Source organism: Hypanus sabinus, chromosome 13 (genome assembly GCF_030144855.1).
Source record: "Hypanus sabinus isolate sHypSab1 chromosome 13, sHypSab1.hap1, whole genome shotgun sequence".
In the NCBI taxonomy this organism is placed as follows: Eukaryota; Metazoa; Chordata; class Chondrichthyes; order Myliobatiformes; family Dasyatidae; genus Hypanus; species Hypanus sabinus.
The window spans coordinates 51,720,106-51,735,392 of record NC_082718.1 but is presented as its reverse complement, the minus strand read 5'-3'; the positions used below and the strand labels follow the sequence as shown (position 1 = coordinate 51,735,392).

The 15,287-nt window shown below is 39.3% G+C and overlaps 1 protein-coding gene across 3 annotated transcripts in view; it reads right to left on the bottom strand.

Annotated features, from left to right (window-relative positions):
- The window catches only part of arhgef39 (Rho guanine nucleotide exchange factor (GEF) 39), an 83,430-nt gene that overhangs the window by 53,910 nt on the left and 14,233 nt on the right, over positions 1–15,287 (bottom strand). For all 3 annotated transcript variants that reach the window (XM_059987610.1, XM_059987612.1, XM_059987611.1), the window contains exons 3-4: positions 735–907; positions 528–622 (exon numbers count right to left, since the gene is read on the bottom strand). In XM_059987610.1, the coding sequence (XP_059843593.1) occupies positions 528–622; positions 735–907 (268 nt within the window). The remainder of the gene's footprint in view (positions 1–527; positions 623–734; positions 908–15,287) is intronic.

Genomic DNA, 15,287 nt, shown 5'->3' with positions numbered 1-15,287 from the left:
AGAAAGGCACATCACTGGAGTTTAGAGCCATTGATTGAATTTAAGCCAAAGACACAAAGTAATAAAAATGGGAGTCAAGCCTGCCCTCCCCTTCAATATGACCACTGATCTGCACTAGTCTCAACTTCACTTCTGTGCTAGTTCACTGTAGCCCTCAGTTCTTCATTCTTTCAAAAAAGAAGTGATTCCTGCTGATTCAAGCAGAAATAACAGATTCTTCTTGAGGAATATGCAGTTCTTTTGCTCAACCAAGCACGCCTTGAACTCACTGCCTCAGCTGGCGCCTTTATGGGCTTTATTTTAAGTACCCACGTACAGTATATTGTATTGTTCTCTCTCAGCTTCATCCCAGCTTATTGTTTTTTTTTTGCCTGGAAGGTTAGAACTTGCATTTATATAGTGCCTTCAAATAACTTCAGGGTATCTGAATGTGCTTCAAAAGCAACAATTGGCTTTTAATTGTACCGAGATCAACGAGCAATGGTTTACTAACAGATTTGAAACAAATACTGTAAAAAAAAGTATACCTATTTACTGAATGGATGGACTTGAAGGTACAAAATATGGCATCTCTTGCTGCTGGTTGCAGAGTCCCCTTTGCCTTTAAAATCTCTATAAAATACTAAAATACAAGATTGTTAAACATTAATGAGAATGTTTCTGAAAAGAAAAAGAATTGAACGTTGCATGTGGTCATATGTATGTTTGCGCAGAGCTCTCCATTATATGCTTACCACTACAACTAACTCCAGCTGTTCGAAGTACCTCTGTTCAGTCTCAATTAACTCTTTTGCTGTCCGAATCCTCTTTCTTTCCCACCGTGCTCGCTGCTCCTGCATGGCTGTTCCTCCTAAGTACTTCAGTTGAGCACGACTTGCCATCGAGGCACCAGGTTGATCACTGGAAGCTGGACGTGGGAAACAGCAAATACAGAGTACCGTTCAGCAGAAAGAAATCATTTCAAAACCAACACCTAATTTAATTTTTATTTGTTACAAAATAAAGCAGTAACTTTGAAAACTGCTTTTTTCCCTTGACCCATTGTTATAAGAATATGTAGTTTAAAAATACTTCAAAAAAAATCAACATTTATCATTTTAAGGAAAAAAGTTTAAATACTATAAATCTCAGGACGAATGCTATTATTTTAGTAAAGACTGCCTGCAATTCATCTAATGGCTCCAAATTGTAAAATACAATCCTGATGCAAAATAATGGCTGAATTTCTACAATCAGAAATAGTCTACATTTAACTTGTATTTCGAGACAACAAAGCTGCTTTATTTTTACCCCTGACATTTTAAACTGAATAACAAAAAAAGACCAAACACACATTTAGCTTTGATTTTTTTTTTTGCTTTGCTTGGGGGAGACTGATGTCAGTAACCAGATCAGAAGAACATATTGATGAGGCTTCTTTGCTGCTGATTTATGATGTTGCAGCTCCAGATATACCAATGACCACCTGATGGTGCGCCCAAGATTAACAATGCAGTGTTTTTGCAATGACCTCAGGAAGAATACAAATCTATTCCAGAAAATAAAGGGGGTCAGTTCGTAACTACACATATTTAAAAAAAGGGAAAAAACAAGAGGCAGATGTCAAGAAATGAGTTTGAAGAGGATGCTAAAAATTCATTGTGAGGAACAAAAACAAACCAATACATTAGAGACTGAAGATTTTTGTGGCAGTTTGCTTTTTTTGTGCAAACTGGCAAATAATAGTATAAAAATAATATTCAGAAGGCTCTCCATCTTTCAGTAACAGCAGGACATGGACTAACCCATGCCAGGATAAGTGTGTTTTGTGGCATGATAGCAATTGGCATATCACTGTCATATTTTAGCAGTAACTGATCTATAATGAATCTCTCTGTGGGAGAGCCTCTTCTGAGTCATGAAATCATATCTCATAAAGCTGGTGTGGCTATAAGTGCGTTGGTCCAGTTTCAAAGTAATTAGTCCTAGTAATTCATTCTCTTTTCTGGATTCTGCGGTTTCCTTAGGCTTCATTCTTTTGATATTTGACGCTGCCATCAAGAGCCAGGTCCCATTCCAGAATTTCAACAGTTACGCAAACATCATAAGATCCGAAGAAGTGACTTCTCCTGATATCCATCGTTGTTCTTCAACTAACAAAGTATAGTTCTCATTCACCTGGTTGTTTACATAACTGCGCTGATCTTCAGATGTCATTAATTAAATGTGAAGTGCTTGGGACAATTCCAAGGGATGTGAGAAGGTGATGCATAAATCAGGATATTGTTTTTAATTTGCAGTTTATTTTCTCTCTTTCTGTTGCTTTCTTCGTGAATAAAAGTTGCTTTAAGTGGAAATTTTCTTTAAAATTTTTTATCACGTATCTTCCAAGGCACGACACATAAAACAACAAATAGCAGAGAAAAAAAAGGCCCTTTTTCAGGTGACGTATTCCACATCTTCCCACCTCCCTGGTCCCTCTTGCTTATTCACCCAGTTTCCCACTATTCAGGACATTTACAGAGACAGGTGTGTATAAAGGGCCCGAAGGATCATTGGGGACCCGAGTCACCTCAACCACAAACTGTTCTAACTGCTACCATTTGGGAAACTGTACCACAGCATAAAAGCCAGGACCAACAGGCTCCAGGACAGTTTCTTCCACCAGACCAGACTGCTTAACTCATGCTGACACAGTTGTATTTCTATGTTATATTGACTATCATGTTGTACATACCATTTATTATAAATTACTATAAATTGCACATTTAGATGGAGACATGACATAAAGATTTTTACTCATATATATGAAGGATGTAAGTAATAAAAATTCAATTCATTTCTCTTACACACACTCAATTACTTGATCATCCCATTTCTTTCCCCTCCTCCAGCCACTCCATCTGCCCATCACTCACTAATTCCTCCTAATGGGTCCCCTCCTCCACTTCCCATACTCCATAAGATCGTTAGTCAATAAAAGAAGAACAGAATTAATCCATTCAGCCCATCAAGTCTGCTCCACCATTTCATCTGGCTGATCCACTTTCCCTCTCAATCCCATTCTGCTGCATTCTCCCCATAACCTTCCAGCCTGACTAATCAAAATCCTATCAACTTCCTCCTTAAATACATCCACTGACTTGGCCTCCACAGCCACCTGTAGCATCGAATTCCACAGGTTCACCACCCACTGGCAAAATAAGTTCCTTCTCATCTCCATTCTAAATGGACGCCCCTCTATTCTGAAGCTGTGCTCTCTGTTCTTAGACTTCCACACTAGGAAACATCCTCCCCACATCCACTCCTATGAGGCCCTTCAATATTCAATAGGGTTCAATGAGATCCTCCACACCCCCCCCCCCACCCCAGTCTTCCAAATTCTGTCTAGTACAGGCCAAGAGACATCAAATACTCCTCATGAAACAACACTTTCGTTCCCTGAATCATTCTTGTGAATATCTTCTGAACCCTCCCCAAAGTCAGCACATACTTTCTTAAATAAGCTGCCCAAGACTGCTCACAATACTCCAAGTGAGGCCTTGTCTGAATTTAGTGCCTATTGCAAGGAGCAGGTGGTCCATTCAATATCATTTTTTTAATTCTGCTTGAACTTGTGTCATATCACAGTAGACTTCTTGACCTCTTTAGCAAACTCAGTAGCCAAATACATAGATGTAGGTCTGGAGACACATACAGGCCAAACTGACTAGGGTGCAGATTTGATCCTTGTCATTGACCCATAGTCATGAAAAAACACCATGGATTTTTATTTCTGACAGTCAGAGATTTTGTGGCTTTTGCTGCTAAGTCTACTTGCTGTTTTACTTTATTTTTTTCCAGATACAGTAGGTGATAAGAGAACAATGTGTCTACCATAAGCAAGGTACTTCTAAAATGATTTTTAAAATATATTTTGTTTACTACAACAAAAAAGCATGTCCTAGTATTTAAATAGAAATGAAACCTGGAATCAATCCAGAATCTCAAACTGTGTAATGCAACCATTAAGTCAGAGAAAAGTTTGGAGGGAATATGGCACAAGGAAGGAAAAAAGCAAAGGAATTTTCAAAAGAAAAAGCCAGTTTAAAAATGTAAAGTTTTCACCAGACATGGTCCACCATTCTGAGAAATGTTAATGCAGAAAAAAAAGGAGACGGAAAGGGCATCTCAGACAACCAGTTAACTTCATTCCATTTGTCAGGAAAATACTGAGGCAAGTTACTGAGGTGTACAGAACACCTAGTAAATGCGTAACGTTAAAGAGAAACTATGTTTATTTATGATATTTATCCTATAGAGCATGTGAAAGGAGAAACAATAGTTGTGATACGTAAATTTTAAAAAGATAGTTGATAAGACCATATTCCAATAGATATAGAATTAGGCCTTTCAGCCCATTAATCCTAGCTGACTTTTAAAAGAAACTTTCTCCTGCCTTCTTAGCATAACCATTAGCTTCTTTACTGATCAAAAATCTACCAATCTCTGCCTTAAATACACCTAATCACTTGGCCTCCACAGCACTTCTGAGGCAACAAAATTTCACAGATTCACCACTTTCAACTGGAGAAAACCACCCTCTCAGTTGTAAAGGGACCGCACTTTCTTCTGAGTCTGTGCCATCAGGTCTTGGGCTCCTAGACTGAAGAAAGCTGCCTTTCAACTAATGGCACACAAAAAGGTTTTTGTATAAGGGAAGGGTTCATTGGAATACACAGTAGAGGCCAACGAAAACACAGAGAACTAGGAATAAAGGTGGTCAGACTATAGCTAATGAAGTGTTGCAAAGATCAGTGTGTGGACCTCAGCTACTTAGAACCTATGTTAATGATTTAGATAAAAGGGATCAATTATAAAATATTCCAATCTTACTATACAAAGGTAATTTGAAAAGTAAGACGCAAAGACAAAGAGATTGTAAAGAAATATTAGCAAATTAAGTGACTGAATGAGAAAGTGGTAAAGGTGTACACTGAGAAAAATGTGAAGTCAGTTGTCAGAATAAGAAGCAGTATTTTTATTTGGTTAGAAACAAGAAAATGTTGGAATTCAGATATATTAGAGTGACCTTGCATATCAATCAGAGAAAATGAGCATGCAGCTAGATCAAGCAATTGGAATGGCAAGTTGCATATTGGCCTCCATTGTAAGGGGCTTGAAGTACAAGACCATGGTCATCTTGACACAATTACAGAGGACTTTGGCAAGATCACACTTGAAGTAAGAATTATTCCGGTTTGATTCTTGGAACGAAGGAGCTGTCACTAGGCTAAGGAAATTGGGATATAACGACTGGAGTTCAGAATAATGAAAGACAATCTCATTACAACATAAAAGACTCTGACAGGACGGATGTTGAGATTGGCTGGGAAGTCTAATACTAGGGACATAGTCATAGAGTAAGGGGTTAGACTCAAGACTGATATCATCTATTGGGGTGGGGGTCTGTAGAAGTGTTCTTGCCCTCCCAGAAGGCTACTCAGTCTTTGTATGCATTTACTGTACAGCTGAGTTTGATAGCTTTTCCATATGTTCAAGTGGATATCAGGTAGAAGACTAACCACATTGCCCACTTGCGCTCCTACGTACAAGAAATTTGGCGATTTCTCTTGGTGGAATTGACCAGGCCTAGATACTGGTGGGAACCAGTGTCTGACTTCATTGGGCAATAAATGATTGCATAACCAGTTATAGATACTTTCTTCTCTTTAACTATCTTCCTATCTCTGCCTTTTACATGTGTCAAAAAACCAAATGCAACTAATATTTTCACACCAGTAGCAAACAGCAATATACTATAATAGCCAAAAGGTCAACTCACCTACTTTGGAAGCCTTGGAAAAGTGCTAAATGCTGGCCAGGAAAGAAGGAGAGCCACTGAATTTTTTTTAAAGTTTTGTTTCAGTCAAAACAGTCCAGGCTTTCCTCATTCCCTTTAGGATATCTTTCCCCCCAAACTAAAATATGTAAATTTTGAACTGGAAAATCTTCAGAAATGAAGCAAGAAAAAAAATTCTGTTTATGGATGTTACAGAGTAAAATCTTCTAAAATTAGACCCCAAATATTCCACCTCTTCTCCCAAATTAAACATTCTCAGCTAAAGTACACCAGTCTGAGCAGAAAATCTTGTTTCCAGCACCCAAAACAGAAGATTTTCTTCTGGTCTGTTATACACACCAAAAGGAAGCCCTTTCCTGGATTCAAAGCAAATTTATGTAGTGTTTGAATTTATTTTAGTTTCATATTTATAAATGTATCAAGAGAAGATCTGCAAAGATGAAATAGCAATTCTATCTCGAGTAATAAGTGATTTTAAAACAATAGGAGTTGATGAAAGCGTCTATCACCTCAAGACCACAGACAGGTCACCAAAGCTGTCAATTTCAATCAGCTCTGTAATTAAATACATCACTAATATGGATTTTTCTAAGATTGTCACTAGTTCTACAGACATCAAGACTGTGGCAATCACAGTTTTCAGCTTTGAAGGTTTCAGCAACTTTACACAAATCCAATAAATGAACACAATGCCATAACATTTGAAATTCACAGATGATAGTCTGCCTTTTAAAAAAAATCCTAGAATACACTTTGAGCTGAATGAGAGCAGAAGGACAATCCTAAACTCAACACCTTAAACACTCAGGTCTGGTCACCCAGCTCTCAAGCTTTCTTATATACGATCATCTTTACTGAAATAGGTGCATATAAATGAAATCTTAAAATAAAATCACCCTTCCCTGGAGGTACAGCAGCAGTACAGATACCAAGACGCTCTCCATTTCACTCACCAAGCATTTCTCCTTCAGCTTATTTCAACAAATTCACATAGAAATCAATGTACAATATTAAGTTTAAATGTTAACTAAATTAGTTTTCTGCACTTTTAGTAAAATTTTGAATAGACATTTTGGCATTTAGTTTTCATATGGGTGCTTAAATCTTTGCTTTGAGCTTTCCCCTTAGTGTTGCAACTGTTGGTAGACCAAACCCAGTGCAGAATATAGACAATGTACCCCACCTACCATTTCTAGGAAATATAATGGATCTCTCAAGCATGTATAAAACAGAAAGCATCTTCACAAACATTCCCATTCTCTACCAAGTGAAGGTCTGCATGCAGGTGGGATAAGCAAAAGAGAAGAGTTTGAAGGTATTGTTAGCCAGGCAAGCTCTCTTGGCCTCCTTCCAAAATGACCAGTTATATTGATACCAAACTCGACGTTCAGAAGCCACCTAGTACCATAAAGAGATTTTGCAGATGCTAGAAATCCAGAGTAACACACACATAAAAAGTTGGAGGAACTCAGCATGTCAGGCAGCATCTATGAAAATGAATAAATAGTCAACACTTTGGGCCAAGACTCTGATGAAGGGTCTCGGCCCAAAATGTTAACTGTTTTCATTTTCATAGATGCTGCCTGATCTGCTGAGTTCCTCCAGCATTTTGTGTGTGTTACGCTGTGTAAAATGGACTTGCCCTCAGAAATGCAGCTAAAATTCAATTAATTACGCTACTGCTGTTGCTTTTAAAGATTAGAATAAAAAAATCAGGTTTATTATCACCGGCATATGATGGGAAATTTGTTAACTTAGTACCAACAGTTCAATGCAATACATAATATAGAAGAAAAAAAACAAAATAAAGTAATAATAATAATAATAATAACTAAATCAATTACAGTATATGTATATTGGATAGATTAAAAATTGTGCAAAAAACTAAAATACTATATATTAAAAAAAGTGAGGCAGTGTCCGAGGGTTCATTGTCCATTTAAGAATTGGATGGCAGAGGGGAAGAAGCTGTTCATGAATCACTGAGTGTGTGCCTTCAGGCTTCTGTACCTCCTACCCGATGGCAACAGTGAGAAAAGGGCATGCCCTGGGTGCTGGATGTCCTTAATGATGGACACTGCCTTTCTGAGACACCACTCCTTGAAGATGTCCTGGGTACTTTGTAGGCTAGTACCCAAGATGGAGCCGACTAAATTTACAACCCTCTGCAGCTTCTTTCAGTCCTATGCAGTAACTCCACCCCCGCCACCCCTCCATACCAGACAATGATGTCAGAATGCTCTCCATGGTACAACTATAGAAGTTTTTGAGTGTATTTGTTGACATGCCCAATCTCTTCAAACTCCTAATGTAGTATAGTCGCCGTCTTGCCTTCTTTATAACTGCATCAATATGTTGGGACCAAGTTAGATCCTCAAAGATCCTGACACCCAGGAACTTGAAGTTGTTTACTCTCTCCACTTCTAATCCCTCTATGAGGATTGGTATGTCTTCCTTCATCTTACCTTTCCTGAAGTCCACAATCAGCTCTTTCATCTTACTAACGTTGAGTACCAGGTTATTGCTGCGACACCGCTCCATTAGTTGGCATTTCTCACTCCTGTACGCCCTCTCATCACCATCTGAGATTACCCATCCATATCTCATCCAAACCTTGAAGCATATTCATGTCTCAATCATCAGGAAAGCCATGAAAGAGATCAGTGGTGACAAAACAAACACCACCACTCACTGATGTTCAGCTTGGACTTCTCCAGGATTATTTGGGTCGAGATCTAACGCATACCTTAAACTGAATGCGGTAATAAAGCCAGAATGGCAAGGAAAAGATGGAGAGAACCACCACTGATATCAAGACAACCTATTGTGACAGTAAGGAACCATACAAGTATCAAAATTAATGGAGAGAGATAGGGTTCAAAGACTGGGTTCATTGTCTGATCTAACGAAAAGGGAAATACCACAATTGGAGCCCAGTTATTACAGCCCAGGAATCAACTGAAGAAGCCCTCAGTCCAAACAGCATTTGCTACTCCAACAAAGACCTCCTCCTTGTTATAAAGTCAGTGGTAAAGCTCTCAGCTGAAGGATTGCTTGCCAACTAATTACTTAGCGATTTCCCTGACAGCAAAGTCTGCCTTAGAAAGGACCAACACCATTCATCCTTCGCCAGGTATGTAGCACGAGTACAGGAAATGACCACCTCCAAAAAAGAAGTTGAGCTGCTCACTGCCTGTTGAATCTCAGGAAGTAGAAGATATCCAAGCAACATCTCAGCCATCAGCTTAAATGAAAAGGCTCACTGGACAAATTCTAAACTCACACATCCACAACCACTTAAATCCATTTTCTCCGTCTACAAAGCTGGTAAGATGCTCAAGGAATTGGATGAGCACAGCTACGAGAGTTCTTTCCTTTTCAGGACCAAGTGTCTGCCACTGGTTCCTAAGCTTACCCCTCTATCACTATTAAAGCTGCAGTAAATGCAATCCACAAAATGGACTGTAAGCATTCATCTAGATTCCTGAAAATGTTTACCATCCTCTGTTGACTGTCACCAGGGCTAACAATTCAACAATGTCTTTGATACGCCATTATCCTCAGTACTTCAAGTGGGTGACCCACTGTTCTGAACGGGGTAAGCACCATTACTTCTTCAACTGCAACTTGCTGTCCGACCACCGCTGTGGATATGAGGCTTTCATGATCCACATCGGTCAAGCAGACTGGCTCACATCACCTACATCTCAAAACCAGTCAAAAGAACCCCTTTCAGCCGAATAACAAAAAAAAACATTAGTCACCAGCATCACAATTCAGAGCAAACACCTACATGAAATGGAATTATTTAAAGACTGCGTAAGATGTCATGAATTTTGTTGCATTTACCACTTTGTAAATTCCTGGCAAATTTTCACACTGAGAAGAATCAGACCAAAGAAGGAGATAAGAGAGTGCTGTCAGATCTCAGTTTCCAGCTTACATTGACTGAACAAAGTTTTATATTTAGCTTATGGACTGATAGAATATCACAGCTGAGATGACGAGAACACAAATGGAGAATAAATTAAGGACAAGAAGGGATGAATAGTCCCCTGTATTATTTAAACAAGACATCAGTGTGGTAACTACCAGAGCTGTTCACACTTTACTTGGGCATTTTTTTTTAAATCACAGAGAACTAAAACAAAAATTACAAGGAATGTGAATACTAGAGCCTGGAACAGATCAGTGCTTTCAAAACCATGAAACAACAAAGGGGGTGTGCCCCACTGAAAATTATCAGCTCCCTATTATTTGCTGGATAAATCTGTTCTGCAGGGTATATCCACCTAACAAACAACAGCTTCAGGTGAAGCCTGCGGGCAATAGGTTGCAGAAAATCTCACATCATTGCACTTAAATGAATGAATTACAATAAAAAAAACATAAGAATTGGGCAATTGGATTTCACACTCTTCTAAGCTAGACGTTCAGGCTTCCAGGCACAAAATCCAGACTATACAGCCACCTGTAGGTAGCCAATGTCCAAGATCTATCATGGTTCTAATTGAGGCTCAGTGAAATCTGCTTTCCAGTTAATGTCATACCAATTAAAGTAAATAAATAAGCCTTAGAACAACTCCAGTATAGGTTACTTAGCTAAGTCTCCTATAGCTGGATGCTCCATTACTTTGCTCAAGAGCCAAGGGACAGGGGACCTTTTTAAAATTTATGAAACATTGTCATTTAACATCATGTTACTGAGGAACTCAGCACCCTACACACAAGATTCAGTTATTCACTTTGCAAGCTTTCTCACATAATAACCCTTAAATAATCCATAACCACTCTCACCAACTTTCTCTGCATTTGTCATCTACACGTCTGTGTCCCCAATAAGAAATGTCAGTTACTTCACTCATAAACAAGTAAAAAGGAAATATTATTGTTTGACTAATCAAGTTGCAGTGTCTCCTTGTGCATTCTGAACACACAGCTCTGCAGAAACATCATTCTCAGTAGTAACTTCCTGCTTTCAGTGCACAGCAAGAGTTCAATGCAAACAGTGTACCTTCAGTTCACTTGCTTACAGCTTGCATGCCTGTTGACAGGTTTTAGCCTACACTACTGAATATGTTAGAAGATTATCCATCAATAATAAAACAGCAGAATCACAGTGAAAAACGGCAGCCGTTCAACTCAGCCTGCCACGGTAGCTTAGCGGTTAGCGCGACGGTATTGCAGCTTACGGCATCTGAGTTCAGAGTTCAATTCTGCCACCCGTCACTGTGTGGGCTTCCTCTGGGTGCTCTGGTTTCCTCCCACAGTCCAAAGACGTACCATTTAGTAGATTAATTGGTCATCGGAAGTCATCCTGTGATTCGCCCAGTGTTAAATGGGCGGGAAGGTAGGGCCTGTTCTGCACTGTACCTCTAAAGGAATAATTAAATAAACATCTTGTTAACATTCCTAATCTTGATCCAATCCAATTCTCTTTCAGAAATTATTGAACCGATACCGGAAGTGATAACTAATGACTGATAGGGAAAGGGAATAGTGGGAGAGATTGCAAGGAACATGGTTAATAGAACAGAGGAATAGAAAAACTTGGCTACTAGACTTGTTAATTGTACCCTCAAATAGACAGGCTGTATCAGCTTCTCTTGGGCTGATAAACCAATCTTGAGCCAGCCTAGTCCAGTTAACACGGGGATTTCACGTACAAAATGGGACAGGCATTGACACAGACTGCATACAATTCACCTCCTTTCCTTTATATAATTACTTCAGAAGACCATGAAGCACTGGATATTTACTTCCAATTGTTTATCTCGATGCTCTATCACCTAAATTAGTTCAAGTAGAGACACATAAGCATTTGGTTTCCTCTCAATATCAGGATGCCAAGCTGTAGGTGGTAATTGGCTTCTCCAGGAAATGTACAGTGAGGTGCTCAGAATATGCAAATAATAATCCCTGAATAATCTTTCTCTTCTTCATGCAATTTGCCCTGAATTTTCTTCCATTGCTATGTGCCTGCTGTGACTAGGGTAGGTAATGGCTATTGTAGACACTCTACATTGTTCTTTTTGAAGTAATTTCCCTAAGCTATTAACCATCTTGTTTCTGGAAGGACCCATTGGTGAATGCCTGCAACAATCAGCAACTCCTTTATAGTGTATGTTCTGTCTCCACGCCCCTCCCCAACTACTACCTCCATTTAATGTTCTTTGCATTGTTCATACAAATCAGAACATAAAGGACAAAAAGCATCATTTAGGAGGCATTCTGATAAAATGTAGTTTTTTTGTGCTAAAGTTTAAATTTCAATTAGAGGTCAAGATAAGCCAGTCGGGAAAAGGGGGAGACAAAATGTTTCTGCCTTGTGTCCAAGCTTTTACACCTACAAAAGTTTTAGTTTTTTTTTCTTTCAGAGATTCTATATTGTTATCAGTCCAACAGCATGTTACAAGAGTGCCGTCAATCCACAGAATTCAATTGCACAAGTACTTTAAAGTCAAAGAGGTTTCAATGTAAGAACAGAATAGCACTATTACAAAAGGCCACAACACAGAATCTGTTTGTGTGGTTAATTTAATGATTTCAACTAAAACCTGTTGGGGAGAAAGAGGGAAGGATGAACATTAGACTCATCATCCCAATTCTCCCGTCAAGCACTCGCAAATATGTCCTTCCCTTCACATTTCAATTCTTCGTCTGCTCTCTCTGTCTTACTTCAAATCCAAATCCACCTTCCCCACTCCAAACGAGATCCAACTGTGTCATACTGAACTGGGACTTGACTCTTGAATGCCTTTCCAGCTCAGGGGCAATTAGGGATGAACGATAAATGTTGGTAATCCTCACAACCCACGAACCACAATACTCCCCAATCTGAATGCAAAAGATTCCCAATAATGTTAACAGAGCATATCTAAACATGAAATCCAGTAATAAATAAAGAGGGACCAGCATCAATTTGTTCACAGGTAAAGTATGGATTATACAATCAGTCCTTCTCATTTAACAGACATTATGAAATAAAGATTGTTTTAAGTATTACACCAAATCTCCTTAAGGAAATGCAACCTTTCAAAACTAATGATCCTCTTCTAATAATGCATTCTAATACACAGAGCAGGTCTCAGAACCATGAAATAATGTTGAAAGGTCAAAGAAAAAAAACAGAATTACAAATTAATAGAATACTTATGACATGTTCTTAGCAGGTTGCGTCTTTGGCAGGGCCACAAACTATAATGCTGTTTTATAGCTCAAATGGATTATATCTGTAGATTTACCAAAACACATCAAATAGATTGGTGCATGTGCACTACGTACAAGACAAAACATTTCAGGAATTTCCAGGCCACAGCTGTTACATTCACTATAGATCTAACAGCTTCAGGTGCAGCATCAAGCATTTCCTCATCAGAGGTTCTCAATATTAAGAGTTATTCTGGGGTACATTTTTCTTGCCTTCTGACTTCCTTTTTTCACAAAAATGCATCTAAATAATTTATAGTGAATTGTGAGCACTCAATACCTGCAGATAGTGCCAATTTAGTGGGGGCAGCCAAAAATGATTGCATTAAGAACTCTCACTAGAGACATTGAAAGCTAGACAAATTGATTGTACACTTGAGTCTCAGATACATGTCCTGTACACAGCCAGCTCCAATATTCAGAGCAGTAGGAATCCAATGAACCTTTGGAGCTCCTAATTTAAATCATTACTATAGAGTAATCCCTTTGTTGATGAAACTCTGAAGATGGACTCAACTCATGAAATCATGCTTCTGATTTCAGTCAACAAATTCCCCACTTAATTTCCCTTTCTAGATTTGGGTGGCATCTGCAAGACTAGCATCTTTTATACATCTCCAGTATCCGTAATCCCTTGTTATTCGCCATTTTAGATCTTTGTGATCTGTATATGTGGAATGTTGACAGCCAGTGGTGTACTGGCATCAGCACTGGACTTCAAGGCAGATGGTCCCAAGTTCAAACCCAGCTGCCTCCCAACCTGTGCGTCAGCAGTATCTACGCGAAAGAAAGGCCTGGCAATCTACTTCCATATCTTGCCACGAAAACCATATGGACCATGAGGTCACGAAGAATTGTACTCAACTCAAAAACATGTGGAATAATGGGGAAAATATGACTCCTGCAGCTTCAAAAACCACCATATACAATGCATTTCCTTGCTTACTCACAGACCATGGTACTTCTTGTAAGCCTGATCATCAAAACACATCATTAATGAATATTTCTTGCAAACCATGGCCCTGAAAAGGCAACTACATTATTAAGAATTTGTGGTAATTCTGAGATAATAGTAAACATGGTTTTGCAAATGTGGCTAATGATAGGGAAAATTGGTAATGATCTGGACAGTAATATTGGTGCAGCTGGTCTAGCTACAGCCTCAATTGCTTGGGTTCAATCTTGACTTTAGGTGCTGTCCATGCGGAGTTTGCATTCTCTGTCTGTGATCACGTGGGCTTCCACTTAGTGCTCCAGTCAGCTTCCACATCTCAAAACTTGCTGAGTGGCAGATTAATTGGCCACTGTAAGTTGCCCAGACTGCGTAGCTGAGTAGCAAGATCTGACGCAAAATAACAGGAATGTGAGCAGAATGAAAACGGAATTAATGTAGATTCAGTAACAGCTATTACCCTGCAACCATCAGGCTCACAAACCAACATAAATAACTTCACTTAATACAACTCTGAACTGATTCCACAGCCTCTCTTCCAGTGATGCCTCTCTTCCTGATAGGCTGAATGTTTCTTACACTTGGTTTAATGTACGGAACATGCGCCAGTGAGGAAGAACTCCCTACATCCAGTGAGTGGACACTCTATCTAGCCACAATTGATGTGAGAAAGACCCTAGCCAGTGTCAGCCCAATAAAGCAGCAGGGCCTGATAACATACCTGGTCAGCTGCTGAGAAACTGTGCAACCCAGTTAATGGAGGTGCTAACAGGCATCTTTAACATCTCTCTGCAGCAGTCCACTGATCCTGCAGGCTTCAAGGCAGCCATCATCATCCTGATGGCCAAGAGGGCAAAAATAACCTGCCAAAATGACTACCACCCAGAGGCACTTACCTCAACAATAATGCAGTGCTCTGAGTGGCTAGTTATGGATCATATTAAATCTCATCTTCATGCTACATTTGACGCTTTCCAGTTCACTTATCGCTCAAATCATGTCATTGATGATGTCATAGCCTCTGCACTCCACTCCATCTTGTCCCACCTGGAAAATGGAGCCTCATATGCCAGAATGGTGTTTATCAAATTCAGCTCAGTGTTTCATACAACCATCCTTCAGAACCTGGTGGGCAAATTGTCTTCACTGGATCTCAGCACCTCTCTCTGTGACTGATTCTTGGACTTCTTGACAGAGAGGCTCAGTCAGTCCATGTTGGCAGATACATTTCTAGCTCTATCATACTGATCTCTGGTACCCTCCAAGGTGGCGTGCTCAGCCCGCTGCTGACACTAGATCCAATTC